Source organism: Apus apus, chromosome 1 (genome assembly GCF_020740795.1).
Source record: "Apus apus isolate bApuApu2 chromosome 1, bApuApu2.pri.cur, whole genome shotgun sequence".
In the NCBI taxonomy this organism is placed as follows: Eukaryota; Metazoa; Chordata; class Aves; order Apodiformes; family Apodidae; genus Apus; species Apus apus.
In genome coordinates this window covers 59,602,592-59,630,568 of record NC_067282.1, presented here as the reverse complement: position 1 = coordinate 59,630,568, position 27,977 = coordinate 59,602,592, and the positions used below count along the sequence as shown (strand labels likewise).

The window sequence follows — 27,977 nt, the reverse complement described above, 5'->3', positions numbered from 1 at the left end:
GAAACCCATTAGTACTTCCCTGGAAGTAGATGCTTCTAGTATGCTCCCTCCTCCATATTTGAAATACTTAAAAAATGATTATACAGTTGCCATTTATATTATTTTATTTAATTATTTGCATGATAACTGTTTTCAAGCTCCTGTTATAGGTCAGACATAGAATCATAGAATGTATTGGGTTGAAGGGACCTATGAAGGTCATCTAGTCCAGTCCCCTAACAATAAGCAGGGATATCTCCAGCTAGACAACATTGTTCAGAGCTCCATCAAGCCTGACCCTGAATGTGTCCAGAGATGGGACCTCCACCAGCTCTCTAGGCAACCTGTTTCAGTGATCCACCACCCTTGTATTGAAGAATTTTTTCCTAATGTCCAACCTAAATCAACCTTTTTCTAGCTTGAAACCACTGTCCCTTGTCCTATCATTACATGCCCTTGTGAACAGATCCTCCCCAGCCTTCTTATAGGCCCCTTTCAGGTACTGGAAGGCTGCCAAAAGGTTCCCCCGGAGTCTTCGGTTCTCCTGAGCTGAACAACCCCCACTACCTCAGCCTGTCTTCATAGGAGAGGTGCTCCAGCCCTCTGATTGTTTTCGCTGCCCTCCTCTGGACACACTCCAAGAGGTCCACATTCTTCTTGTGTTGGGGGCTCCAGAGCTGGACGCAGCACTCCAGGTGAGGACTCACCAGAGCAAAGCAGAGGGGCAGAATCACCTCTCTCAATCTGCTGGCCGCGCTCCTCTTGATGCAGCCCAGGATATGGTTGGCCTCTTTTTTGCTTTCACAATATTCTTGCTTGCTTCTACTTTATGAAGGTCTCTTTTCATTTTGAGAAACCTTAGAAGTACTTCTGCTCCACAAACAAGAATAAACTCTAACAAGAAATCACAGTAGGATCTAGATTTCTCTTTAAAAGAACAAACATATTGTCTCGTAACCATGTTCAGGTGCACCACTTTAACTCTCCTTATTCTCCAAGTCTCCCAACACATTAAGCACAGAAATGAGCCATTTTAAGAAACCCAAATATATGTAATACCACCTCATCAGAGACTAAACGTAACTCATAAAACACTGCATAATACCTGGAAATAGGCCAAAAAAGGCGTGAAGGGGGACATCTGATTAGAGGAGGAAAAAATTAAATTTCCAATTAAAGAAACAACAAGCAAAGAAAATCCAAACCCTGCAAACTCTTCTCTTTCATGTCTAGAAGTTTAAAATACATGTCAAATACACGTCTGAGACCTCAACCCTATCAGCACTGTAATGCATGTTTTCACTTAAAAATCATCTTCCCTCAAAATAATACAGTTACAGTAAATCTTTAGAAATGCCATTTCTTCCCTCACAAAACCAAGTGAAAGGACTTCAGGAGGATGCAAGAAGCAGGCTACATTTTCTCAGCTCTGTGGCTCCAGTGGCACTTTCATCCAACAGGAGACAGAAGCATATGGGTAATGAATCTAAAAATATCTTAGCATTTGTATCCTGCTAGAAATTTAAAGCGTTAATGATCCCATAAAAGGGAACAAACCCCTTAAGTTCTTTACCTGGGAATTCTTAATGTGATTCTAGCAACCTTCTCCTACAGAAGGCTGAGAAACACAGCGAGGGACCCAAGTAACCAACTCAGCCCCCCTGACAAATCTCCAAGTGCAATTACGTGGGCCGAGCCCTTGTTAAAGTCACACTTACGGCATCTGACATCCTTTACATACAGTTATAGGAAGCTCACAAGGGTGATGTCTCTTCTCATAGATTTCATTGATAGCCTCACAGAACACTCAAAATGTAGCAAAACATAAATGCAAGCACACCACAGGCAAGTTAAGTCCTTATCTCCTGAAAGATGGCAAATACACTCAGAGAGGAAGGATAAACAACATAAAATGAAAGTAGGGTCATACTCCAAAATTACTTTGCTTAATAAAAAGTGGATTGCACGTATATAAAGCCAGTGAAAAACAGAGGTTACATCTTTTCCTCTACAGTATCTGCTTAATCCTCTTGCTTTCATGGACAAACACCGTTAGTTCACTAATAGGGGCTGTCGTCTTCTTATATGTCTACACAACTCCTAGTACAAAGAGGCCTCAGTGTCCAACTGGAAACTCTGTGTGCTCTAGTAATACAAAGAAAAAAGGTTAATAGTAATTAGAAAAGACAGAGATTCCAGAGGGACCTGGCAGATTCTTAATTAGGGACCGGGAATTTCATGGTACAATCCAAAGAGACAAGTGGAAGGTAATACACAGAGCAGCAACAGTTTAAACAACTTCTTTGTGATTCAGGGACAAGTTCTGATTAAGATTTAATCTCTCAGGGAGTAGTTCTAGAAACCATGGATAGTTCAATGAGGACACTTACATGATGCACTGCAGCTATCAAGGAGTACATTTTACACCATCCAGAAAACATGGAGAATGATGTGCAATACAAATAAATGGTACCTAGCTAAATGTTACATTCCTTTTGACTGGTTCAAGTCTATGACTTTAATCATCAATAACAAATGTGTTTAAAAAAGGCAATGTGGAGACAGGCAGTACCAAGAAAAGGTATGACAGAATGGTCTAAGAAAAAATGAAAAAGGCTACCATCAGTTCAATTGGACAGGGAAAGTATATGAAGAAAATAAGAAAGGAATGTGTAAAACAATGAGTTTTAAAAAAAAATCCTTTGATTGCAATGAGTAAACAAGAGAAATCAATAAAAAGCAGATGTCTTCAGCTACATGTATGGGAAACTAGCTGTCGAGTTGCATTTATCTGCTGGAGAAGTTGAAAAAATGTGTCAAAGGAAGACAGATGTAGGAGGTCTTTAAATATCAGCTGGAATCTACCAGGAGGACAACAGCGAGAGACTGAATTACAATACAGTTACTACATATAAGCTAAAAAAAAAAAAATCAATCCTCTATCTACCACAGCATATAATATATACAACATGGTTTACTATGTAAGAAGACTATCTCAGTTACTAGAAAGCTGAAAATAATAGAGAACATAACAGCTGCAAACTAGTAGGCATGTCCACCAGACACTTTAAATGTCCCGTTTAGGAATACGGCTGCTAGAGTCGGAAGTCTAAAGGCTCGGCCCTCATGGGACACCAGGGGAAAACTCCATAAAGAGGCAGCTTTGTACTGAGAAGAGCATCTCAGAAGAATGCAACCCTATAGGGAGGTGTTGTAGGAACAGAGAGAACGAGAGTGCTGTTACAACATATCGGATCATTTCCTTTTCCTTCTCCCTGCAGTCTTTTACACCATATCCACCTGGCAGCAGGAAACAGTTTCCTGTCCAGGTTTCAGAACACCTTCTACACACAGAGCATTACTACAATCTAATCAGTTAAAATACTATAAATGAAAAATGTAGCAAAGCTAATGGAAGGGTGCTACTGATCACATTTGGTTCCATAGCAGCTGTTTGGTGTCCAGCCCCTTTCAGAGGCTAAGGCACAACAACAGAAGACAGAAGCAAACACATCCTGCACAAGCCCTGCAGGCTGGGGTTTGTCATCAGGGTTTGTGTTCAGGGGTAAAAACAAGATTTAAAAAATCACAAGGAGGAAGCCAGACCATCCTCATACTAGCTTGGGTTGTGAAGTCCTGCAAGTTCCTTCCGTCCCTACCGCTCCCAGCTGTGTTGCCTCCTGCCTGCTCCTCCACCCACGCCCACCAGGGCCCATATGTTGAGGCATTCAGGTTTCCTGCTCCATCCTCCATCTCAAAGTACCTGCACTCACAAGTTGCACCAAGCAGACATGGAAAACAAAGAGTGGCATCACAGCAGCATCTTCTGTAGCTACACGGGAAGACATCATCTGTTTTTTGAGGAAGCATCCATTGCTAGGGACCAATGGCAGGTGCAGTGCTCCCTCTGTAATCAGTGAACAAAGCTGGGCTTAGAGGACTGTGGATGGAGCCTCACATTCCTCCCAGAACAGCTAGAGTCAGAGCTGCACTTCAGAGGGTTGCATCTTCCACATGTCCAAGTGACAAACACTCTGCAGTTGAGCCCAACCATTTAATGGATTGCACAACCTGCTGGTGGTGTCAGGTGACATTAGAAGGATGCTGTATTTAAACTAAAAACATGGATAGGGATTCACAAGAACAAAACACTTGATTTTAAACAGAACAAAACACAGTTTTGTTTTAAAATTAAGTGTCTTGATGGAGCACCAGATCTTACTGATACTGTTCCTGCAGTACTGTAGCTCTTCAGTACTGGCTTTTCCCAACCTATAAAACCTGCTGCCCACCAACTTCTCAATAATAAGCCATGCAGCAGTTACTGTGTGCTAGACACCTGCATTTCACCATGAGGAAACCCATGCTCTGAAAACGCAGAAGTCAGAAGTCAACATAGACAGTAAGAGCTAGATCCAGTAAAAGACTGAAGCTCCCACAAGCCATGAACTAAGGTGCACACATCTTAGATTTCCAGGGTTCACACAAGAGCTCACTTAGGCTCTGCACACAGCACAAAGGGGAAGGCAGGTGCCTTACAATATTCCCTAAATTTCTTATATGCTGAGAAGGATACATGGCCTTGAAGTTAACCTAAAGCGAAGAAACAGCAGAAGGCAAGGCAAAAGCAAGAATGCACCTATGTTTTTTACTCTATCCATGACTTTAACACAGTGAGGCTTCATCTGCTTAGCATTCTAAACTCCCAGACTTAGAAGACTCCTCTGAGAGTTCTTCGGAAGAACTCAATAGTGCATCCTCTCTGAGAAGTGATGTGCCCATTTTTTATGAAGTAATTTAGCACAGAGGATCCCAGACCTCTTGCCTTTGGGCACCACTGTTAGTGATAGCTGCAGCAGCAGCTCCTAGATCCCACTGCCTCACTCCACAGCCATCAGCACAGCTAACCCCACATCCAGAGGAGCATGATGCTCCTCTGCTGCACATCCTACATTGCCACAGCAGTCCCTGTACGCCTTCCTTCCACCTGTCCCACCTCAGATCACAAAATACCACGTTCCAAACCAGCAATTCCAATTCCAAACTCCATTCCCACATTTAGCCCTACTCTTTTACCACACAATCCTATCCCACCACCCTTCCTTTATTGTCCAATGGGCCACACTGACTCATCAGGCACAGCTCCCTGCTCTCTCAACTTCCACCCTGCTATGACGTCTGGAACCAGGACCACTTTGGTTGACTGAAAACTCCTCCAGCTGTTTCAGTTCTTCCCCTGCGCATGTTCAGAAGTGCTCATCTGCTTGACCAGCCATAATTAACAGTGACCTACATTCAAACAGACTCATGTTCTGCTTTAGCCACTTCAGTCCCTTATTGGAAACAGACCTCAAAAACTAAGTTCAGCTAAGTTTGCAAAGGAAGCTAACAGTTCAGTTAAAATGTCAGCCAGGTCTGTGGCAGCCTTGATAGACTGGTTCTTTGAGTCTCACACAACAACTAGAGGCACTTTTTTCTTTAACCTGCCCTGCGAACATGATACTGTAAAACTGATACAGCTGTTTCAGCTCATCCTTTCCGATGTGCACCGGTATTAAACAATGTTCAGGAAAACAGTATGTTCTTTGCAGTGCAAGTACTGTACTTTTCTTACTTCCCTTGGACCCTGATCAAATTCTTACCAAAGTCCATAAACGGACTTCCAGGAGGTGGTATTTGACCAAGCCCCTAAGATAGGAAGACAGTAAGTTAAGGGCGCTGAGACATTCCAGATGGTATTTTTGTTTTCTCAGGTTTCCATTGTATTTTTATACGTCACACAAAAAACTACATTAAAATAATATTAAAAAACTGAGACTGCCAAGCATGTAAAACTTAGCAAATACAAGACTTAAAGCTGCCTTTGCAATGGTAATTATGATCTACTTTCAGGCCCACCTTGTGAACTGAGCCAGGCAGAAGTCCTACTGAGACAGATGCACAGAAGTGTGCATAAAGAATTTTATATGTACAAAAAAGAGGGTCTGGTTACAGCTGCAGGAGTAGCCTTCTTTCCATGGTTTCCTAAATGCTGAGAACTAATATTCCCAATTCCTGTGGTTTTGATTTTTTTCTTGCTATGTTAAAGAAAAAGAGGAAATCAGCCAGCATGCAACTGCCACCAACCCCCGCATCATTATCAGCCTCATGTTGTGGAGCTCCAGGGGTGCCAGCACGAGGTGCCCGCAGGAAGACGTGTATTTCCCTGAAGTCACTGTGTGGGAAAAGCCTGATGAAGTGTCATTCCAGGTGTGGGCAGCGTTTGGGTGCTGCTTGGCAGAACTCTACCTAATGTGGTATTTTGGGAGCTCTGTTTGTTGGCGTTCCCCTTGAAAGGAGGATGGCAGGTATAGGGACTCTGCACCCCTGCTCGTGGAAAACCCTGCAGTGCTTCCTGCGCAGCATCGCTGCTCAGATGCAGCACAAGCTCGGGCTTCAGGAGTCCAATCACTCAGGGTTTGTTTACAGTGGGAGAGATCTGCTGCTAGATATGCTGGCATCGCTCCCCAGTGTGGATGGAACATATGCCAGAGAGGGAATTCCTCTGCCAGTCTAACGGTACCACTTCCCCCAATGACATGAACGAAGCCAACAAAAGCATTTCTCTGTCAGCACAGCTGCACCAGCGAGGGCGTGCGTGTATGATTTTTATTGCTTTTTCCACCTCTCCATGTGTGGAAACAGAACTACCAAAGTCCTACAGTGGAGATCTTCTCCCGGGTAAGCTGCCAACATTGACAACACTCGCTGCAGAGCTGGAAAATGGAGACCTGAACAAAACATTCTGGTGGGTGATAGTGGCAACCACGTGTACCGAGAGATACAGAGAGAAGGTGGCTTTCCTCCATGCAGCAAAGTCGGGGAGAGCTCAGGAGTGTCATGCTGGCTGAGGATCAGGGAGCAAAGCTCAGCCAGCCAAGGTGCAAGACTGACGCTGCTTCTACGCTGCCAGCTCACAGTATTCTTGCAAGCACTGTCAAGCTTGAAACGTTTTAAGGTTCCAGCTCTTCAAATCACAGCCACTTGGTAATGACTAATTTAAAATATTATTTAAGAAAGATGTATATTGAATTCCCCTCAGTGGTTCAAAGTCAGATTTTAAGTACCTATGTGTATATATATTCTTAAATACACTTCTTAACATATATAATTTGTAAACTTCAATTTTAAAAACAGTTTTTCTAAGGCCTGAATTACAATCTTAAACATTTTAAGCTGAATGATGTGGTGTCTTCAGCCACTAGCACTCAGCAGTAACCAGAGGCAGCCTGCTGGTGGCATTCCCACAGCTATTCCTTTTCCCCACAGAACCACAGCCTTCAGAGGATGGTCTGGGTAGCCATAGGGCACCCACAGGCTAAGGAATTGCCTTTTCTGTTGTCCACGTTATGTACAGACATAGACAGAACGTATCTAGAAACTGCGGAAAGGACATTAACGAGAGTAAGACCACCAAAAATTATCTTTGTGTCTTCTCTCATAAAAACAATTAATCACCACTAGCTTCATTAATTTCCCCCTCTTCTCAGGGTCTGGCATGTCCTTATTTCACACAGTCTAGATCGTTACCCATTTACAGATTCTGATTTTCAAGGAAAAAGATACAAGTCCTCTGCTTCTTCAGCACATACATACAGACCATGTTTCTCTGGATAACATCCCAGTCACCAGAATTATACAGCAAGTGCACAGACAGAAAAAGCAAGGGCATTCTCCTTCAGGGCATCTGTGCACCTCTGCTCTCACAAGACAATAGAAGTAACATGGAAAATGAGAACATAGAATCAGAGAATGCCAGACTGGAAGGGACCTCAAATATAATCTGGTCCAACCTTTCTAGGTACTACTATCGTTTATATGAGATGGCTCAGCGGCTTGTCAAGCTGAGAACTGTCAGTTCAGTGTGGGGGAATCTACCTCTTCCCTTGGGAGACTATTCCAATGTTTGTCCTCATGGTGAAAAATTTACCTCTTGTGTCCAATCAGAATCTCCCTGGGATCAACTTGTGCCCATTACCCCTTGTTTTTTCCATGTGATAACAGTAACTCGGTAACAAGACCAAACAATCCCATCAGAAGCTCACAGAAACACTTAAAAACAACACCATCTATTCAGGAAAACGGCACTCTAATGACTTCACTTGGGATAACTTGCTTTTGGTGCTTGGCTCACCCTCACAGTGCTTCCACCCTGGAGCAATAGCATCCGCATGCATGTCGGTGCTCCCCAAGCACTCAGCCACAGCAGGCACAGCTGCCTGGCATGGATTATTCTTGCCAGAAGCTTAAATAATCTCCTTGGGAGGCTCTACATAAGGATTATTGCTGGGGGGAAAGAGCATATGCACATTAAAATGCAGATTTTGCTTCCTGCCTCCCAGGTCTAGTCCTACGATGACCTTCTGCTGCAGCATACCAGTGTCTGCCACACTATCCTGATGGATTTCAGTCAGGAAAGGCAGGGCAGTCCTTCAGCTCAGCCAGGCAGACCCTGATAGCCTCAGCAGGGCTGTACAGGCAGACCCATCCTGCCAGAGGAACTGCCCAATTTCAGATTGCTTAGGGGCAACCAGCACCTGGCAACTGCTACCTTAGGAGCAACCTCTGCACCACTGCTGGGAGGCTTACCATGGTTCCTGAGTTCTGCCTGGGCTCCACATTCAGAGCACGGCTGACACTGCACCCTCTGCAAAGGCTATCAGGCTACAAAAATCACTGGTTTTTAACTTGTCTCCCAAACATCCTCCCTTCCTTCTTCCCTTACCTGAAACGCCACATCCAGGACACACCTTGTCACAATAGGATAGAAGAATTTGGTCCCGGTACATCCATGTGAAATCAGAGACAAGGGAACAAAAACTCTGTGCCAGAGCTGTAAGTATTCCCACCCAACACAAAGACAAGGCTGGCAAAACACCTGCCATGTGTGGCAGCCTGGGCTCTCCTTTTGGGGGACTCTTGACTCCTCTTCAGTGCTCGCACTCACACACAGCAATTCATTTGCCTTTGGAGTCATGAAGAGTTAATTTCTTCTGAAATTACAATTCAGAACGCTTTGTTTAGCCAAAGACCTCCATGATTAAAAAGAGAACAATAGTAATATACAAGGTATTTACATAAAGATCCTAATCTTTGCTGCCACCAGTCCTGCTACTACCCCAATTAGTAACCAAAATAATGTAGACGCTAGTGCCCAATCCTCCACAGGGAGAAGGGAGTTTACTTCCAGCCGCGCCGCGAGTCTCAGCCAGCAAGAGCGCGCTGTATTTATTTTCCCGGGGCCATCCCTGCACTGCTCCTGTCACGCCTGGGCGACGCAGGAGCAGCGGGAGGAAGCAGCTGTGTTTTGGATCAGCCTCCCACACGCAGCGGAGCAGCCTCTGGGTTGTTCAATCCTACACTTGGCGCAATGGCCGGAGATGGTCCGCTCAACGGAGGGGGGGCCAAGGCGTGCAAGACACAGCCGTGCACCCAGCATGCTGCCCTGTCCCCTGGCTTCAAAGCACTGAAGCAGCTGTTCTCATCTTCTCCCGGAGCCCTAATGGGAGGGGGGGGGATGACAGGGTGCCAAATGGCTGCTCCACCACATCCCCCGATGCGCCTTCCCTATGCTCCCTGAACAGAACAAAGCTGCTCTCCAAATGATGCTTTCTGTCAAGACAGCTGACCAAAAATGAAAGTACAAACAAAACTTAATGGAGCGCAAAGCCTCATATGACAAGGAAAATTCCCGCTCCAGTTCTGATCTCTGTTTACAACGTCAAAAGTGGGTCAAACGGGTCTGCCACGCAGGAATCTGTTTGGAAAATTATCTCTGCGAGGAAAAGCATCTAAGCGGCAGACAACTGCACTGCAATGATTCTGCGGGGATCCTCTCCCCTGCCATCAAAGTAACGCAATTTTACAGTGTGGGGTTGAAATCCTGTAACTCGAAACCATGGCTTTTCATTCAAAGGACTTGAATTCAGCAATCCTCCACCCTTCAGAGCAGATCAACTGACCAGCGTCTTTCAGCACAGATCTCTGCACATTAAAAAACTAAGACATGGCTGGGTCTGGTCACAGTGGAAGAAACTGTTGTGGTTTTCGTTGGGTTTTGGTTTTTTGTTTTGTTCTTTTGTAGTTTGCTTGTTTTTTAAATAACTGCTCTCCCTTTTGTTCCTTCCCCATGTTCAGGATAGGGATATTGAGCAGTACCATCACACTGACCAACCCAACTACTTTGTTTCACCCTGTCATGGTCTCTCTCAAAATGCAAAGGAATCATCATGATGTTAAACTGGAGCCCAAAAATGAGTGAAACAGTCTGTAATAACATTACTTTCTGAAGGATTTTCGTTCCCAGTTCCTGGAATCTGGCGAACTTAGTATCTGTCCTTTGCTTTTGTTCAAGATAGAAGATGACTGTAATGTAAACAAATTTAGCCAAAACTTCCTGACACGAAGCTCTGCACATTATTCTGTGCAAGGATGGGGCACAAATACACAGCAATCTAAAGGAAGAACATGCTAACCAGCCTCGAAACCCACTAATTTGTTTTATCGACTTAGGAAAAAGCTGTTATTTGACCTTCAACTGCTTTATTCCTTTTTATGGTCACACAATCTTTATTTAGTAAAAATATTCTACTAATTACTCTCAGAGTACCCAGAGGCTTTAAAAAGCACAAAAAGGCCAGAAAAATGTATTCTTACACTCCCACACATATTGAATCCTCTTTTGAAAGAAAGAAATGTATTTATAGACTTTTCTAGAAAACATCTTAAAGAAACCCAACCTGATAAACATTTCTTCTTAATTATAATTTTGTACTTTTTAAATATTCTCTTTGGCTTTAGTTACTAATTGGTATTTACAGAAAAATTCCTTTTGTGAGTCTTCCAAGTGTCTGCTCATATCAGTTACTTATAGAAAGTTAGGATCTCAAATTACTTTAAGAACCAAAACAATCTACATCTGTGGGACACACTTCCTATCTTTTAGATGTCAAAATTGTCCAGTTTGAACTGGAGGCTTTCAGGACAAATAAATAATAAAAGGGCTCATTTAAAAAATGCACTTGGTATAAAAATATACAATGTAAATGATCAACAATAGGAAAAAAGACATTCAAAAAAGCAACAAAATACAGAGAAGGATGTAAATCTTGTATGTTTTTATTAGCAAAAAAGACCCAAACAAAACAGTAAAAGAAAAAGAAAAAACAGGCATTATGGAAATAGCTCAGATGTATAATGGTAGCTGAGCACATGAAAGAAGCATGTGGTATATACTGAGTCCATAGAAAAAGAATATACACAAAGGTTGATGGGAAAATGAATTCATGAGTCTCTCAGGCACATCTGTGAATTAGAAAGTGCAATGTGAAAGGCCCACAGAAATAAATACAGTTCCTCTCAAAAAAATAAAGGGCCCCTAAAAATAATACAGACATCAAAAAAATAAGCGATTTATCCCCAGACTTCAATGAAGCCGAAGCCAGAGGAGGCACGCTCAGCCAGGAGGGATCCCCAGCAGCCCCTATCCTGCTGAATCCATGGTGAGCTTGGGGGTGGGAGGCCATGAAGGGCAGCTCTCCCCGGTGCCATCCCAGCCCATGTATCACTCGCTGCAAACCCCACACCTCTGCCCCACCAGGCCCAGGGTAACCCCCACCTTGCAGGCCAGCCTGGAAGCAGGGGAGGCTGTGGAGAGCTGTGCCCCTCTGCAAACCCTCCTGCTGGGTGTGTGTGCCATGAAGGGTCACTCTGCCCAAACATCAGAGGTATCCGCTCCTCCGTCGTCAAAAAAGAACCTCTCATTCCCAGTAACTGAGCTGCTTCTAGTTACACCACACAATAAAAGGGCGTTAAGTTGGGAAGCACTGTTCTAATACTCATTTCTGTCATGCTTTAGCATTTATTTCATTGTTCAGTAAAGCCTATTCCCCAAATTGAGTTCAGGAACCCATTTTACTAAGCTGGAAATCCACACAAGAGGAAAGACCTTTTCTGCCCAGGACCCAAAGCCCAACATTTTGGAGAGGTGTTCAGAGAAGGAGCATGGAGCAGCATGGTGGGACCAGCTACTAAAACCTTCCTTGGGCTTGGTGTCACCAAGCAAGAGAGCATGGGGGCACGGAGGCACGGACAGAGCCTGCTCGAGCCAGCATGTGACCAGGCAGGGGAACCCCACGCTGAGGAGGTCCCTGCCCCCAATCCCACATCACACGCGTCACCCCGGACAGCGGAGCAGGACATTTACCTACTCTGGAGCCACAGCCTGCAGCCTAAGTATCCTGCACAGCAGCTTGCACCTCGTATACCACAGCCATACGGCCACGGCATCTGAGGAGCAGACACGCATCCTCTTTGGCTCTATCACACAAACAGCCACTCTGGGAACATGATGGTGGGGAAAGCTGGTGGCAGCAGCAGCGGCTACAGCTGTCCCATCTATCTCTGCTGGCCACCATGGGCGATCCCAAGCTCCCCACACCTGCACTGCTGCTGACATGCCTCGCCTGCTTGTCGTTGCATTCATCGCCCATCAACAGCACCGCAGGCTCCTGCAGGGTTTCCACATATCCCTGTGCTGCCTCCTAATTTGCTTGTGAATTTAGAAGGGCAGAAACCGCCTAAGATATCCAGTAGCATGGGACTCCAGTCCAGGGTCAGGATCTCCGTGCTATAGTACACGATAGAAAAGCAACAACCCCCGTTGGTAGTCAAGTGAAGAACTGAAGGGAGACAGCCCAGTCGAGCACCCTACCGAGCTCAAAGCACTGGTTTGCAACTTTGTGGGTCAACAGACTACTTGAAAACGAGCCACAAAAGGTAGCAGAAAGCCCATTCTCAGCACGCCCCAACGCGCGGAGGGGTCTGCCGACTGCAAAAGGCAACAAAATACGGTGTTATTTTCAAGCAGGGAGTTTTTCCATCAGCATGGCAGATGACCTTCATCAGTCTTCCCTTCACCACCTGGTCCTGGTTCATGAGGAGAGTTTTGCCAACACGCGGGTTGTTATCTGCGCCGTTGCTGTCAAACACCGGGCAGGACCAAGTCAAAAACAAAAACACCCCCCCTCTGGCTGAAATACGAGGGGAATGACGTACGCACAGACAACACACAGAAGTTACCTGACCGAGCACATTTTCTTCAAACGCACCGCCGAACTGAGCCGTAACACGTTATTTTCAACCTGAAAAGGACGAGGCTTTTTCCACAGGCTACCGAGCAGTGGAAGACGCAAAATAACGCTCCAACAGCCTTCAAGAAAACTAAGCATCAAACGTCCAAGCGCCCTTCGGAGGCCAGCAGGGATGAGCTGAATCACCTCCCAAGTGAGGTGAAGAAGCACCGACTATTCCAGCAGTTGCGTAGACAAGTTTGCAGCCCGCTCGTGGCATGCCAGGAAAGGTCCATACCCCCCCCCCACCCCAAAAATGCTTCTCCCACGCACACCCAGAACTTCGATCTGGAGAAAGGAGCAGCGTTTTTCTCTTCCCCCCCCCCCACCTCTGTAACACTTGCCAAATCGCGGCCGCGAAGCCGAAAGACTTCTCCAAGCCAGGCTGCCCGCCGCCGCTCCCCTCTCTCGCCCCGGACCCCCCGGGGGCGCACGCCCGATCCCGCATGACCCCCCACCCCGCCGCACCGCGGGCTTCCCCCCCCCCCACCCCCGGACGCGGGGACTCCCCTCCCTGCGGGGCGGCGCGGGGGGCCCGGCGGCGGGCGAGGCCGGGGGCGGCCGGCCCGGCGGCACAAAGGGCGGCGGGGGGGGAGGCGAGGCCGGCGAAGCAGAGGGGGCACAGAGGAGGGGACACTTACTTTGTCTATGGTGCCCGGGAGCAGGCGGTCGAGCAGGCGGCAGAGCACCACCCCGTCCTTCAGGGAGGACTGGAGGAAGCCCTCGGGGTCGGAGATGGTCTTTTTGGGCGACTCCAGCACGCCCAGGGCGATCAGCCACGTAACGGTCTGCTCCGCCGAATTCATGGCGGCGGCGGCGGCGGGGCGGGGGTCGCGGCACCCCGCGCACTCGCGTGGGTTTTGCGTCTCCCCGGGCGGGGGCTTCAGGCGGAGGCCGGCGCCGCCCCCATCTGAATGCAGATGACGACGCCCCGGCCCCGCCGCCGCCGCCGCTACAGACACATGCAGCTGCAGTGCCGCCTCCTCCCCGCCCCCCGCCGCCGCCGCCGCCGCCGCCGCCGCCGCCCCATGACATCACTGGCAGCGGCGGGCAGCGCGCCCCGCTCCGCACCCCCCGCACCTCCCGCTTCCCGCCGCACCGCGCCGCTCCGCACCCCCCGCTTCCCGCCGCACCTCCCGCCCCTCCGCACACCCCGCTTCCCACTGCACCGCGCCGCTCCGCACCCCCCGCCGCTCCGCACCCCCCGCACCCCCCGCCGCTCCGCACCCCCCGCACCCCCCGCTCCCCCAGCTCCGCACCCGCCGGGGCGGGCGGCGGCTGCCCCCTAGCGGGCGGACGGCGCCTCCGCGGGCGCGCAGCGGCTGCGGCGGGAGGCAAGCGCGGCGTGGGATTATGGAATGGAATCACGGAGTCGCTGAGCTTGGGAAAGAGCGCTGAAGATCGCCGAGTCCAACCCAGCACCGCCAAGTCCGCCCCTGGACCATGTCCCTCAGCACCACGTCTACACGTCTCTCAGATACCCCCAGGCACGCTGGCTCCACCGCTTCCCTGGGCAGCCTGTCCCAGTGCCTGACAACCCTTTCACTGAATACATTTTTCCTGATATCCAGCCTAGACCTCCCCTGGAGCAACTTGAGGCCGTTTCCTCTTCATAGAATCACAGAATCACAGAATCCTAGGGGTTGGAAGGAACCTCGAAAGATCATCTAGTCCAACCCCCCTGCCAGAGCAGGGTCACCTAGAGCACATCACACAGGAACACGTCCAGGTGGGTTTTGAATGTCTCCAGTGAGGGAGACTCCACAACTTCTCTGGGCAGCCTGTTCTCTTGTCCTATTCCTTGTTACTTGGGAGAAGAGACCAACCCCCACCTCGCTACCACCTCCTTTCAGGGAGTGGTAGGGAGCAAGAAGGTCTTCCCTGAGCCTCTTTTTTCTCCAGACTGAACAATCCCAAGTTCCTCAGTTGCTCCTCATAAGACTTGCTCTCCTGACTTTTCACCAGCTTCGCTGCTCTCCTCTGGACACGCTCCAGCACCTCAGTGTCCTTCTTGTAGTGAGGGGCACAGAACTGCACGCAGTATTTGAGGTGCTGCCTCACCAGTGCCGAGCAGAGGGAAACCAGCACTTCCCCATCCAGCGAGTAGAACCCACACCACGGTGGGAGTTCTGAAGTAAAACAAACAATATAGCATATGATTACTGCCAATCTGCACTCCTCCTTATTCATTTCACAATTAAAGCTGTTACTATTCTCTTTTCTGTCCTGAATTTGGTCCCACTTTTGCTTCTAAATAATTAACTGACTGTATCTTTACTTAATCACGCATTGTGATAATGTTTAAGCAACTTAAAATTCTTCCTGAAGGCATCAAGAGGCATGATTTTAACCACTTTTTTTTTTTTTTCTGAAAAATATTTTAAATACATGCAAAGCTGAAAAAGCAATTTCAGTACTTGTAAATAAAGGGTAGAGAAAGAGCATGTATATAGGTTCAGATAACTTCCAGGTCCTAAATCTCTTTACACAAGCAAATATATTTTTCCACTTTGATTTTTTTTTTCAGTTCAATAATATCTGGACCTGGTTTTGAACCAGAGAGAAAGAAATATTCTATGAAATATGTCATCCAGCTTTGGCAGAGATCTAATAGATTGAACAGTGCATCGTTTTCTGTAAATACAGGATAAGCAGCGTACAATTTATTTGGGCCTTTCCCAAGCTTTTGTTGTATTCTTACAAGAAGTTACTAAGGAAACCAGGTAGGCACAACATAGAAGATAAATTTCTGCCAGAGATTAGAAAGTAGTTGAAAGGCAAAATAGCAGGAATAAATTGTCAGTTTTCAATATGACAAAAAATTACCAGTAGAGATATCTCATATCTCCTTTCTTCTGTTATGAACTAACAGAAAGTCATCAGCAGGCAATTTTACTTCTGCAGGTTTTGTTTAGTTTTTCAGTCTGAGCAACAGGTTCTGAAGGAGGGAGAGCAGGAGAGGAAGCAAACAGGAGGCAGAGAAAGTTGCTGCTTCATTTTGGACTCTCATCAGGCATTTCTCATTTTCAGCTGTTAGTACCTCATCTGCCTGCCCTTGGAGGAGCAATGAGATGTTTTAGCTGGATACATGCCTCTCCTTTCTCGGAGCCAAAGCAAGGTCAGGATTTCAATGGGAGGAGACTAATCAAATATTGTTCCAGCTTGAGCAGAAATTGCCTTGACATCTGTAATTAGCTACAGAGGGGTCATACTGGATCAATCACTGTGCTGGGATTCCTGTCCTATATGTAACTGTCTCTGTAGTTTAAGCTTAGCGACGTTTACATCTCTCTGAGTAAAAACTTCACCCCAACAAAGCAACACTTCCGTATTAAGCTCAGAGTTGTATTTCCATGTCTAGTTAAACCTACCTTTCAGAAGTATCTTGAGGCTTGCAGGAGAGCACGTCTTTTGCCATTACGGAAACCAGCAGTCACCAGTTCAATATCACCAGCTCTCTTTGCTGTTGATTTGACTGCCTGTCAGCTGAAGCTGTCAGTTAAATCTATACAACAGAGATGGTGTTGGTGAGCTCAGGAAGGCAGTTCCATGAACTGCATGGCACTGGCACAGGTGACAATGGAGAAAACAAACCAACAGGCAACCAGTTATTTCATTATCCTCCCAACTGCAAAGTGTTTCAGTAGGCAGACACAAAATTCCCGGTCCTGAGAAGCCTGTCAAGCAAGCATAAATGTGTGGGTACCATACAGAGTGCAGCTGAAGTGCTGCTGCAGAAACACAAATATGGGACTCTGAGCAGATGTCTGACCAAGGGTGACAGCAGTGCAATGGGTGGCCAGACAGACTTGGGCCTAACAAACACGGTGGACGATATGCCATGTGCTGAAGGAAGGAAAGTCCAAGCCAATCCCAAAGAGAAAAAAAGCAAAGGAGAAGGTGCTTCTAAACCTCTTCCTTTCCTGGGGGCACATGGGAAGAGCAGGGATACTGAGCCATGGTTAGGGCTTTCATCTGGGAGAGAGATGCTCCAGAGCTCAAGTCCCCTATTTATTTCTGCTGGGCTATGATTTCATATCCCTCAGGCCTCTAGCCCACTTGCTCTACCACTTCCTGGGCAAGTGCTTTAAGGGTCTATTCAAAAGCAGAAATACTGTCACCAGGTCTCTATTTTAAATCAAAGCAGCCTATTGACACCATGCTCTGATGGAGCTCAGAGTCCAGGTTGCTGCCACACCCTTCGCAATCTTAGTCTTACGAGCTCAAATTTTTGTTAACATCTGTTTCACTTGACGAAGCAGATATTATCAGAAGATAATTCTGAGAGTTATTAGCTTTGTTGCAGCCCTCAGTGTGTTTGTAGCTTTTAGCCTGGCTATGATCTTAGATGGAAATATCCAGAGTCCTCTGGCAAGTTTGCAGTAGTCCAAAACGTAGCTCTGCTTCTGTGCCCCCAAGAGCATGAATTGAGCAGCCACGCTGCCTTTGTCTTCTAAGTGCAGTTCAGGATAATGGCATTGATCCGTTACATTCTTTATAGTTTCAGAAACCAATAAAAAGCACTTCTGCTTCTGGCAGAGAGGAATATAAAATGCTGGTCCTTGCCTTGAAGGGCATAGTCTAAATTGCAAATGATGGAAGATGAAGGATAAACCTGAGAAGGAAAGAAATGAAGAAGGACAGTGGGCAGCAGTGCAGTCACATGTAGGCTCTCTCCATGGAAAGAAATCTATTTTAATTGCAATTTAACAAGTTTTATTCACACTTAATGAGGACTGAGAAAGAAACGAAGGATAAGAATTGAATGGCCAGAAGTCAAAATGGCTAAAATAACTGGAAATTATTTGAATTTAAACAAAAAAAAAAAGAACTCAGATTTTCAGAATTTTTTTAAATGTGTGCATACGGAATTAATAGCATTTGCCATTTTTTTGCCCTGTATTTCAGTAGCATAAAATTGAATAAGTACATTTCTAACATTGCAGGCTGGGTGGAAGCAAATCAGTCGCTCCCCTGGGGAAGGTCATGGGGGAGGGGATTTGGCAGTGAGCTCCACCATTTTGGGCCAGCCACAAAGAAAGCTGTGTCCTGCAAGCTGAAATATTAGATGCAGGTCCCCAGCTGGTGGAAGTTGTCACAGCTCCCTTGAAGTTGATGAATCTGTGACATTTTTTAAACAGCAAGCTCTAAAACTTTTGTGGAGAGCTCTGATTACAGAGGACCAACATGACCATTCACAAAAAGGGCAAACTGGATTTTACGATGTACCTGATGGAGGATTTTGGGCAGAGTAAAGGTAAGAAAAAAGTGTTACAAAGTCATTAGTTAAATCTTATTTGGAGCATAGCACAGACACTTGGACAATTGTGTTCCAGAAAAATTGTATCACACTGAAACAGAGTAATCAGAAGAATGACAGTGATCTTACAGGAGCTTGGTTTGTTTGTCCTGGCAAAATAAAGCCTGAGAAAGGGGACAGGAGGGCTGTCTATAAATACATCAGTGGGTAAATATCACAGATAGACAGGCAAGAGGCTCTTTAAGCTTAAGGACAATGCTTGCACAAGAAAAAATTGATATTAACAGGTCCTGAATAAATTTATGCTGGAAATCAGAAAAAGATATTTGATTCTTCTAGCCATAAAAATCTTGAATGCTGGTAAAGAGTAGCGGGGCACACAACCCTACTGGTTTTAGTGGGGAATATGATGAGGGGGTCAAAGTGATTCTATGACTTGACTGCAGTAGCAAGGTCTGGACTTCACACAGGGTCCATTCCTCAGAAGACTGCCTTACGCCTACCAGAATAAAAGTGGGCCAAGCATTCATCATGATGGACAAGATTTAGTGAGAGAAGTCAAATAAGCAGAACCACAGTCAAAGCCATTCTCTTACTCAGGGTGAATGCTAATGACACTCGTTCACTGCTGCATAGAAAATTCTTAGTTAACTAGGTTACTGGAAGAAAATCCTCTTTGAGATATAGGCCCATTGGATTGGCAGGTACACATAGTGACTGTTGCACGTATTTTTTAGAGTCCTTTTCTATCCACATTTTTCAATCCTATAAAAGCTTGTCACAGCTCTAAGCTCCTTTTGTTTTTAAACATGCAGACATTATTAGCAAAGGGAAGTAGTGTCCTGCTACTGGTGTGAATAGCCTGTCCTCCACTTTATTCCAAAGTCCTTGGCAGCAGACAGACAGTTTTTGAGACATTTCTGGAGTACAGGAGGATGGAAAGGCAGCACACAGGATGGGAGAGGGGAGAAGAACACAGAGATGCTAGAGGCTCTTGGTCAATGTGTTGAGCAGGAGCAACAAAAAGTACAACTCTCTCATCAGCATACTTATGATAACATTCCCACACTTTGCTCAGGTAAAGAGGAAGAGGACTGAACAGGTAATTTGATGGGACTGCTTGGTGAGGTTTGTAAGAGGATTCTTACAGATGTACATGTACTGGGTACATTTGATGAAACTATGAAACTGGATTGGTCCCCATTCACACAGGAAATCACTGTCTCCCCATAGCACAACAAGTGTTACCATCTGCTGGGTCGCTCTTGCTATTTTTTTGGGTGTGAGGGTTTGCACCCGCTGATACTGACAGCCAGGCATGCTCAGGGGAGGGTTTGGGGAAGGCACTCCCTTTGGCACCCAGCCAGAGCCCCAGCCTGGCAGGCAGCAAGGCTCAGCATCATGTCTATCAGCTCCAGCAGGCTTTCAAGTGCTCTCCGGATTATTTTTACAGCAGACCACGTGAGTTGACAGAGCTTTTATTTTTAGTCCTGTAGTACCATTTGTTGACTATCTCTGTTTCCTACGCAGTAAGTACTGAAGTGCCAAGGCTCTAGAAGCCTCCTCGTGATCCGTCAATAAATGTTACAGCCAATAAATGTCACTATCTGCCTTACAGTTAGCATCTGCACCCTTCCAGCCCATATTTATAATGACATACATTTAGGTCATAGACCTTTGTATCATCACTGGTTCACTTCAGATTTACTTCTGACACTCTTAGTCAGTATTAAGATGCTCCCCTCGTGCTCCTTTTGAAAGAAACTGAATACTAAATAAACTCTTCTGGCACAAGTCCTGCTGAAGTCTTACCCATCTTATTGGAGCTTCACTCCTCTAGATTAGAAGGTTTTCACTGGTGCTGAGTACCAAGAGGAGCATGGAGGGTCAGCTGGAAAGCTGCTCTCAGGCCCCATCAGACAGGACACACACAGACAGCAGTGGCTGAAATCCTGTGCCTCGATGCAGGATCTCTGAGCACCTCTGGCTCCTCTCTTTTTTGCTGATCAAAACTGCAGCTACCTGACAGAGATGGATTATGGTGACGGTTATTTGGCTCAGCCCTCTGCCTGTTTCTTTTCAAGATCACAGTGTTGAAGAGCTCCAGTCTTGCATCTTTTCCCTCTGCTTTTATAGTTCTGTTTGCTGCCATTATCACTTTCAGTGCCAAATAAAATTACAAAATACTTTCTGACAAATTAGTAGTCACTTGACCAGCAACTTACCAAACATGGTCTTCCAGAAGCCTTGAATCCTAATGACCTACTAAACTTTATAAAAGCCAAAGTGCACACAGTGTCACACCCCAGCTCATTAGAAAGGTTAAGTGAGAGTCATTGTCATGCTGGATTCTCTAGAATTCCCAAGTTTAGATGGCATCAATATTTAGCAAACAAACTGTCTATAAGGCCCACCCTCTTATGCCATATTTTCCAGTGACATATTCTCCTGGCATATTTCAGGTGTAATCCCACTAAATTGATAATCCCATATAAAAATGCCCCTTGTAAAGAGAGTGCCAGGCTTTCATTACTCGGTAGCCTTGCATTAAACCTCATGTTTCCAACAAAGTAATGGGATATTCCTGCTTTTAAACACAGGAACTGGTTTCTAAAACCTTTTAAGAACCCTGGGCTGAAAATTGTCTGAAATGTTTGTCTCCTTTTTCTTTGTCCATGCTTCTTATGCTCTCAATTGAGTTTCTGTATGCATGAAAAGCACATTTTGAAAGACCACTCTGCAGTCATTGGTTCTGCATCTTTCAGTCAGTTTCCAAAAGGTGTATTCCAGCTCCTTATCAGATAAAGCTACAGAAATGAAAGGTACAATACAGAAAAGTACAATAAACTATCTTTAAAATTAAGCAAAGTAAGTTTTTCAGTGTTTACTTTGGATTTTCTATGGCACCTTCAAAATACTGCAGATCTCTATGTATCTTCAGCATCTTACCTATGATGGCTTGGTGTGATGATATTTATAAGCCTGTATGATATTAATATAGGCTTACATTACATGACAGTAATTGGTGTAATAGATTGACTCTATACCTAGTAACTTTGCAATCTGGACAGTGTTCTGTCCCATCTCTAGTAATGATGTCTATCTGATCAGTGAAACAGACCATGGTAAAATCTGTGTAAGAAAGCTTCCTTCTTTACTAATTGAGCTAGACTTGGAAACCAGAGACTTTCCTGGGAGCATTGCCTGTTTTCCTCATAATTATTTTCATATTCAGTTCAACAGCAAGACAAGTCTGTAATTGTTCGGTTCAGAAATGAAAAGCTTCTTATCATGGATGTCAGTCAGAAAAAAAAAAATGTGCAATTGCTACATCAATGCCAAAGAGTACTAAATCAGTACTACCTGCACTAATTTAGGATTAGGAAGTGGATTAAACAATAACTTAAGAAGCAAAGGATGTTAAGGGAAGGAAACTGGCTGGAGACATTGTTTAATGTATCCTTGTTAGTAAAAGAACTAATTTTTCCACTGCTCAACATGCAAATTAGACTCGCTGTCTAATTTCACCAATTGAGGCAATCTGAGGTAGTTTAACATTCAGATATAGTTTCTAACCAATTTATATTTGATGCATAACTCACAACAGTATTGACATCATCTTTAAATTTAATAATATGGGTGGAGTCAGACCTAAATGTGAGCCTCTCACTTTGATGTCTGACATAACTAACATACACAGAGATCCTCAAGTGCTGCTTGGCTGTGCTGCAGCAGATTAAATGTCACAGCTTAATGCCACTGGGAAGAAATAGCACCACTAAAATAACTTAATCTGACTATTTAACTTTGCAAATATATACTAGGAAATGAGACTGACAAAACCTGGGGGGGGGGGAGGCAGGGCAGTAGCGGGGTGCTGAAAAAAAAAAAAAAAAAAGGCTAGAATTGAGCCTAGTCCTTGGAATTCAAATTCACATAATTTTCTCATAATTTTGTCCCATCCAAACTCACAGGACTGTTTGAATCAGTAACAATTATTTTAACATCATTCCAGTATCTATATTTGTGTGTTCTGGTCAAGTACTTTTTGAAAATACAATTATTTAACTAGTTGATACAGAAGTCAAACATCATAGTTCATGCTCAAGCAAATTCTCACAAAGTTACTTGGGTTTTAGATGAGAAAAGAGTGACCAAAAAAAATCAAAGCCCACTTTTGTCTCTCTATCCTAAATTTCAGTACAAAGCAAAGGAAAAGTACTGTTTTAAACATAAAGCATGAAAGCTCATCTTTTATAGAAAAGACATCATCACATCAGAAGAATTTCATCTGTGGCAACTTCTGCCTGCTACTTCTGTTGATAAGAATAAAACCATCTATCAAATTTGCAGCTGAATCATGTTTTAAAGTAACACCCCATTTTCTTGGGTGCAGATTTCCAGCCTGAGGAGCTGACAGTAGAAAGCTGTGTAGAATGAGCACACACACAAGGGACAGCCTTTCACTGGGACTACTCCATAGAATCACAGAATCACAGAAATTTTTGAGTTGTAACATACCTTAAAGATCATTGAGTTCCAACCCCCCTGCATGGCCAGGGACACCTCCCACTAGAACAGACTGCTCAGAGCCCCATCCAACCTGCCCTTGAACACCTCCAGGGATGGAGCCCCCACAACATCCCTGGGCAGCCTGTTCCAGTGTCTCACCACCCTTACACTGAATAATTTACACCTGATCTCTAACTTAAATCTCTCTTCTTTCAGCTTAAAACCATTATCCCTTGTTCTCTCACTGCAGGCCACTGTAAAAAGCCCCTCCTCAGATTTCCTGTAGGTCCCTTTCAGGTACTGGAAGGCCACTATGAGGTCCCCCCAGAGCCTTCTCTTTTCCAAGCTGAACAGCCCCAACTCCCTCAGACTGTCCTCACAAGAGAGGTGCTCCAGCCCTCGGATCATTTTCGTGGCCCTTCCGCATTCCAACAGGTCCACATCTTTCTTCTGCCAGGGCACCAGAGCTGGATGCAGCATTCTAGGTGAGGTCTCACCAGGGAAGAGTAGAAGGGCAGAATCACCTCTCTTCATCTGCTGGCCACACTTTTTTTGATACAGCCCAGGATGGAGTTGGTCTTCTGGGCTGCAACTGCACATTGGTGCCTCATGTCCAGCTTTTGATCCACTGGTACCCCCAGGTACTTTTCCACAGGGCTGCTCTCAAGCTTAACCTACCCCACCCTGTATTCATTTCTTGGGTTACCCCAGCCCAGGTGCAGGACCCTGCACTTGGCCTTGTTGAACCTCATGAGGTTCACCTGGGCCCACTTCTCTAGCTTGTCCGAGCTCAGACAACTCAACCAATGTGGCACAGATGAGGTTGAGTCACCAGCAAGCAATTCTTTCACAAACAGGCTGCCCTGTGCCAGTTTCAGCTTCTTCTTGATATTAAAGCTGTTGAGAAGTTAACTTCAAGCCTGGGCTGTTTTCTAAACCAGCTAGGAGAAAAATGGAATCAGCCACTATCTGCACAACTGCACTTCTGTTGTTCAAACCAACATAAACATAAGTCTTTTGAACATCTTCCATACAGACATGAAATATCCCAAGATGAAAGGTGAACATTGCTGTTTCCTGGCATTCATAACGTTCTGAAATGGCAAATAAAGCTAAAAGACACCATCCACTGCTGCTAGTTCCTTAAAAGTGGAACTGGACTGTTGATCAGCTCTGGTAAATGAACATCCCCAGCAAATTTGCCCTTCCCATCTTTCCAGGAAAGATGTTTCTCTTTTGCTATGGAAGTTTGGTCATATCCTACCATACACCCTTTCACTGTCGCGCCGTGCAGAGAATGGATCCAGAGACTCAACTGGGGACCAAGGCAGCGCAAAACAAGGGAACACCAATGTAGGAAGGCTGTATGTTTTCAAGGCTTCTTATCATTATCTTGAGTACCAAATTTAATCTTTAATGAATTAAAAGTAAATGGGGAGATCTCCAAGGGGAACTTTATAGGGACTTTCCTTCCTCACTTTCTTGTCTTGATTTTAGTGCATGAAGAAATAATTAATGTGCAGGAAAGATTGTTCTGAATCTCTCCAGATTTTTAATATTGATGTAGACAAAGGTTGGTCTTTATACAGATGTTGCAAAAAATTATTAATTTAACAAATGCAACATTATAATTGGATCAGAGCTAAAAAAAAATGTGTACATAGAAAATGTACAAAGCCATGGACATAATACAATAATTAATTTTGCAATTACTTGAGGTCTTTATCTATGCTCTTTCAGCTAGTATCCGAGTTTTTTCAAAGGCTTAAGCCTTTGAAGACTCCATCTGGTGAGAATTATTAAAAAAATAGTCTGACACCATACATATTTATTTAACGTTTACATTAAAACAGTCCATAATGTGTTTGACATAAGCAATAATAGCTACAGAGTGACCCCACTATTTTTATTCAGTCCCTGATAAATACAGTAAGATTTTGCATAAATAACTACTAGAGAAGATCTTCTATAGAAGTAATGAAGCATAAATAAATATTGGGTGACAAAACTGAACTTTCTTATTCACCTGGAAAAGGACTTTACACCTCAAAAGACACAGTGGAACTGTTTGAGGAGCAGCTGCTATTTCATACAATAAAAAAGATAAAAATTTGAGCTCAAGACATTTTTATTTAAGGCTCTGTTTGTACCTTTCAATCTGCAAAGCACATGAGAATTTTTTTGCTTTATTTTAAAGTATATTTTAGGGGTGTATTTATTAAACTGTACAGTTCTATCTAAACTAGATATCTATGTAATGTGCAGCAAAATAACTTAATGAAACCAGACTGAGAAATGATGGCACACCATGCCTGCAGGACTGCAAAGCTGGATATAATTAAGCTTCCTCTTCCAAAAGGAAAAGAAAAAATCAGAAAAACTAAGCAAACAAACTTTGAAATAATTCAACTTTTTGTAGTCAAATATTGTTCTTTTATTAGATTTGTAAACACTGGAATCTCACATAAGCAAACTTGGCTTCAACAAAGACCTTTAATTGTTTACTGTAAATTACAGCTGTATATATTTTGATCACTATTTCAAGCTGAGAAAAATCTTGTTTCAAGTTAAAGGAGCTAAGAATAAGATGACCATCAAGAAATGTTCACTTTTAGACCATGAACTTTTACACTGCTCTTTAGTCCTAAGTCTAAGAATAAATTAAAAAACCCCTATGTGCTACAACTGCATTTCCTGTAACATATGTTCATGATTGAGGTATTTCACTAGCACAGGATGTGCTCAGATTAAACGGAAACTGCCCCTCCATAGCAGCCAGTTGAGGTCCCAAAATAAAGTATAGATGAGTTTGATGACCTCAGGGCAACTAAGCCTCAGCTTTCTACTCAGGCACAGAGGTATTAACACACTGAGAGCAGGAATGCTGCAAATAATCTGAATATTCAGTTATAATATTGAAGCATATTATAGAAGAAAGTAAGTTCTTCAGACAGCTATTCCTTTAAAGACTTTAGATCATGCAAGCCTGCAATTGTATCAGTTTCCAGCATGGTCCTTAGTTACCATGATCTGTTTAAAGACACAGGAAACACGTGGCAAGGATAAGGCTATTTGAGATAGGCATTCAAATTAATGTTGCTCTCCAAATAAAAGTTACGTGCACAGAAACTAAGCAAAATTATTACTTGTTCTGGGGAAAACTCATAGAAGCAGCCTGGAGCAAAAGGGTAAAAAAGAATAAAACTTCTAAATCCATACAGAAGCTTTATCTCAGCTCTATTAACTACCTGGTGTCTCCAACACTCGGTGTTAGGGTGTAGCCAGCCAGTCAAGGGAAGCAATTTTTCCTCCCTTTTTGGAAGGTCATTATTCACATTTAAGGGGCTACATCTGAAGAAGTGCATCCTGTCCTGGGTACCTCAGTACTGAAGACTCCAGCACAGAGCCACAGAGATGGTCCAGGAGCTGAAGGACACCATGCAAAAGGAGAGAGAGCTGGCTCCACATCTCTCGTGTAGAAGATACCAGACCAGGTGCTTGTAGTTATTTAAAAGTCCTAGAATCATAGAATCATCCTGGTTGGAAGGGACCTTGAAGATCATCAAGTCCAAACTCAACTAGATAAAGTCCTGCATAAGCTTTGAGCCGGAGGCTGGACTAGAGACATCCAGGGGTCCCTTCAGACCCAAGTTATTCCAAGATTTTGCTCTGGGACTATGTGAGGTGAAATGATCCAGGTCAGCCTTGCAGGGAGCACTGATGTTTCACCACTGGAAACTGGGCATGGAAGGAGAATACCACTGCACAACAAGAGCTGCCTTCTAGGGGCAGGCTAGGCAAGGTCTCTGCTAGCTAGCAGCACCAGCCATCTAGCTAATCTTTCTGAGGGACAAGATATATAGCCTTACTGTCTAAAGCTGTTTCCCAAGTGCCATTTCTTAATGGCACTTGCACAAAATCATCCAGTCTGACATCCCAAAACCAGAGGCAAATATGAGAGATACCTACCTGCTTTTCATCTGGAGAGCATTTTTATACCAGAGAGCTGAAAATGTAAATCAGTATTTAAAATTCACTGTGAAGATTCTAACTTTAAGAACTTGAGGCAAAAATGGAAGAATTATAAGAATAACAACAGATACATGTGCTAATGAAGCTAACAATAATAGCAAAGGGAAAGTGAGAATGCAAGGCAGAAACAATAGCACAGTACACAAAATATGTGACCTATACAAAAAGATGGAGCAAATCTTCAAACACATAGAAAGGCTATTGCAAACCAGCTGGAAATAATGTGTTTTCCATGTCTGTGGTGCATGAAATGAGAAAGAACATGCTTAAACTGCAGCAGGGCAAATTCAGATTGGACACTGGGAAATGTCTTCACAGTTTTTCTGAGGAGGTGCTGTAACCTTAGCATTGTTAGCAACCTTTAAGAAAACATGAGACAAGCATGTGTCAGAAGTTTTATATCTACACATGTTCTTGCCTGGCAACAGGACAATGCACTAGATGAACTTTGATGTCCTTTCAAGCCCAGTAATTTCATACAGAAGCTTCTATATATTAAACTTAGGAATAAGAAAATACCACTAATTTTAAATTACAGTCTAAAATACAATTTGAGCTAGAATTAGTTGTAAATGAAAGAACAGTAATCAATGAGTTCTAGAGAAAAATAGCTAATCTTCCCTTGAGATGCTATTTGCCAACAAAAATTCACAGTAATCACTTTGACATTAAGAAAACCAAACATATAGGAATAAGCTCAGGGCATTTTATTATGCTGTACTGAATTAGCAGATGAGACAGCAGCCAGTTACCAAGTGGAGCCTCCATTACTATGACTAAAGGTGTGACTAGTGTTATTGAGAATGTCAGATTAAATAATCATCACTCTCACTTCTGGTCTTAAAATGCAGGCATAAAACAGGATTTCTCTTTGGTCACTCACAACCAGAAAGACTGAAATTGTACCAGTGATTGCTTATGATTTTCCAGGACAAGAGGCTGCATTCTCAAAAACAGCTCTGATTTACTCTCCAATAATTTTCAGGGAAACAAAATAAAACAAAGCAGAAGAATCTAAATTTGTT

General features: G+C 44.2%; 1 protein-coding gene across 5 annotated transcripts in view; it reads right to left on the bottom strand.

Moving 5' to 3' along the window:
• The window catches only part of ARHGEF7 (Rho guanine nucleotide exchange factor 7), a 129,477-nt gene extending 115,407 nt beyond the window's left edge, over nt 1-14,070 (bottom strand). For 2 of the 5 annotated variants that reach the window (XR_007888621.1, XM_051610645.1), the window contains exon 1: nt 13,790-14,070. Coding sequence is in view for 4 of the 5 variants with exons in the window: in XM_051610645.1 (XP_051466605.1) it covers nt 13,790-13,954 (165 nt within the window). In the remaining variant the exon portion in view is untranslated. The remainder of the gene's footprint in view (nt 1-13,789) is intronic. The other 3 variants (XM_051610628.1, XM_051610636.1, XM_051610655.1) reach the window with 2 other exon arrangements.
• Nucleotides 14,071-27,977: the final 13,907 nt, after the last annotated feature.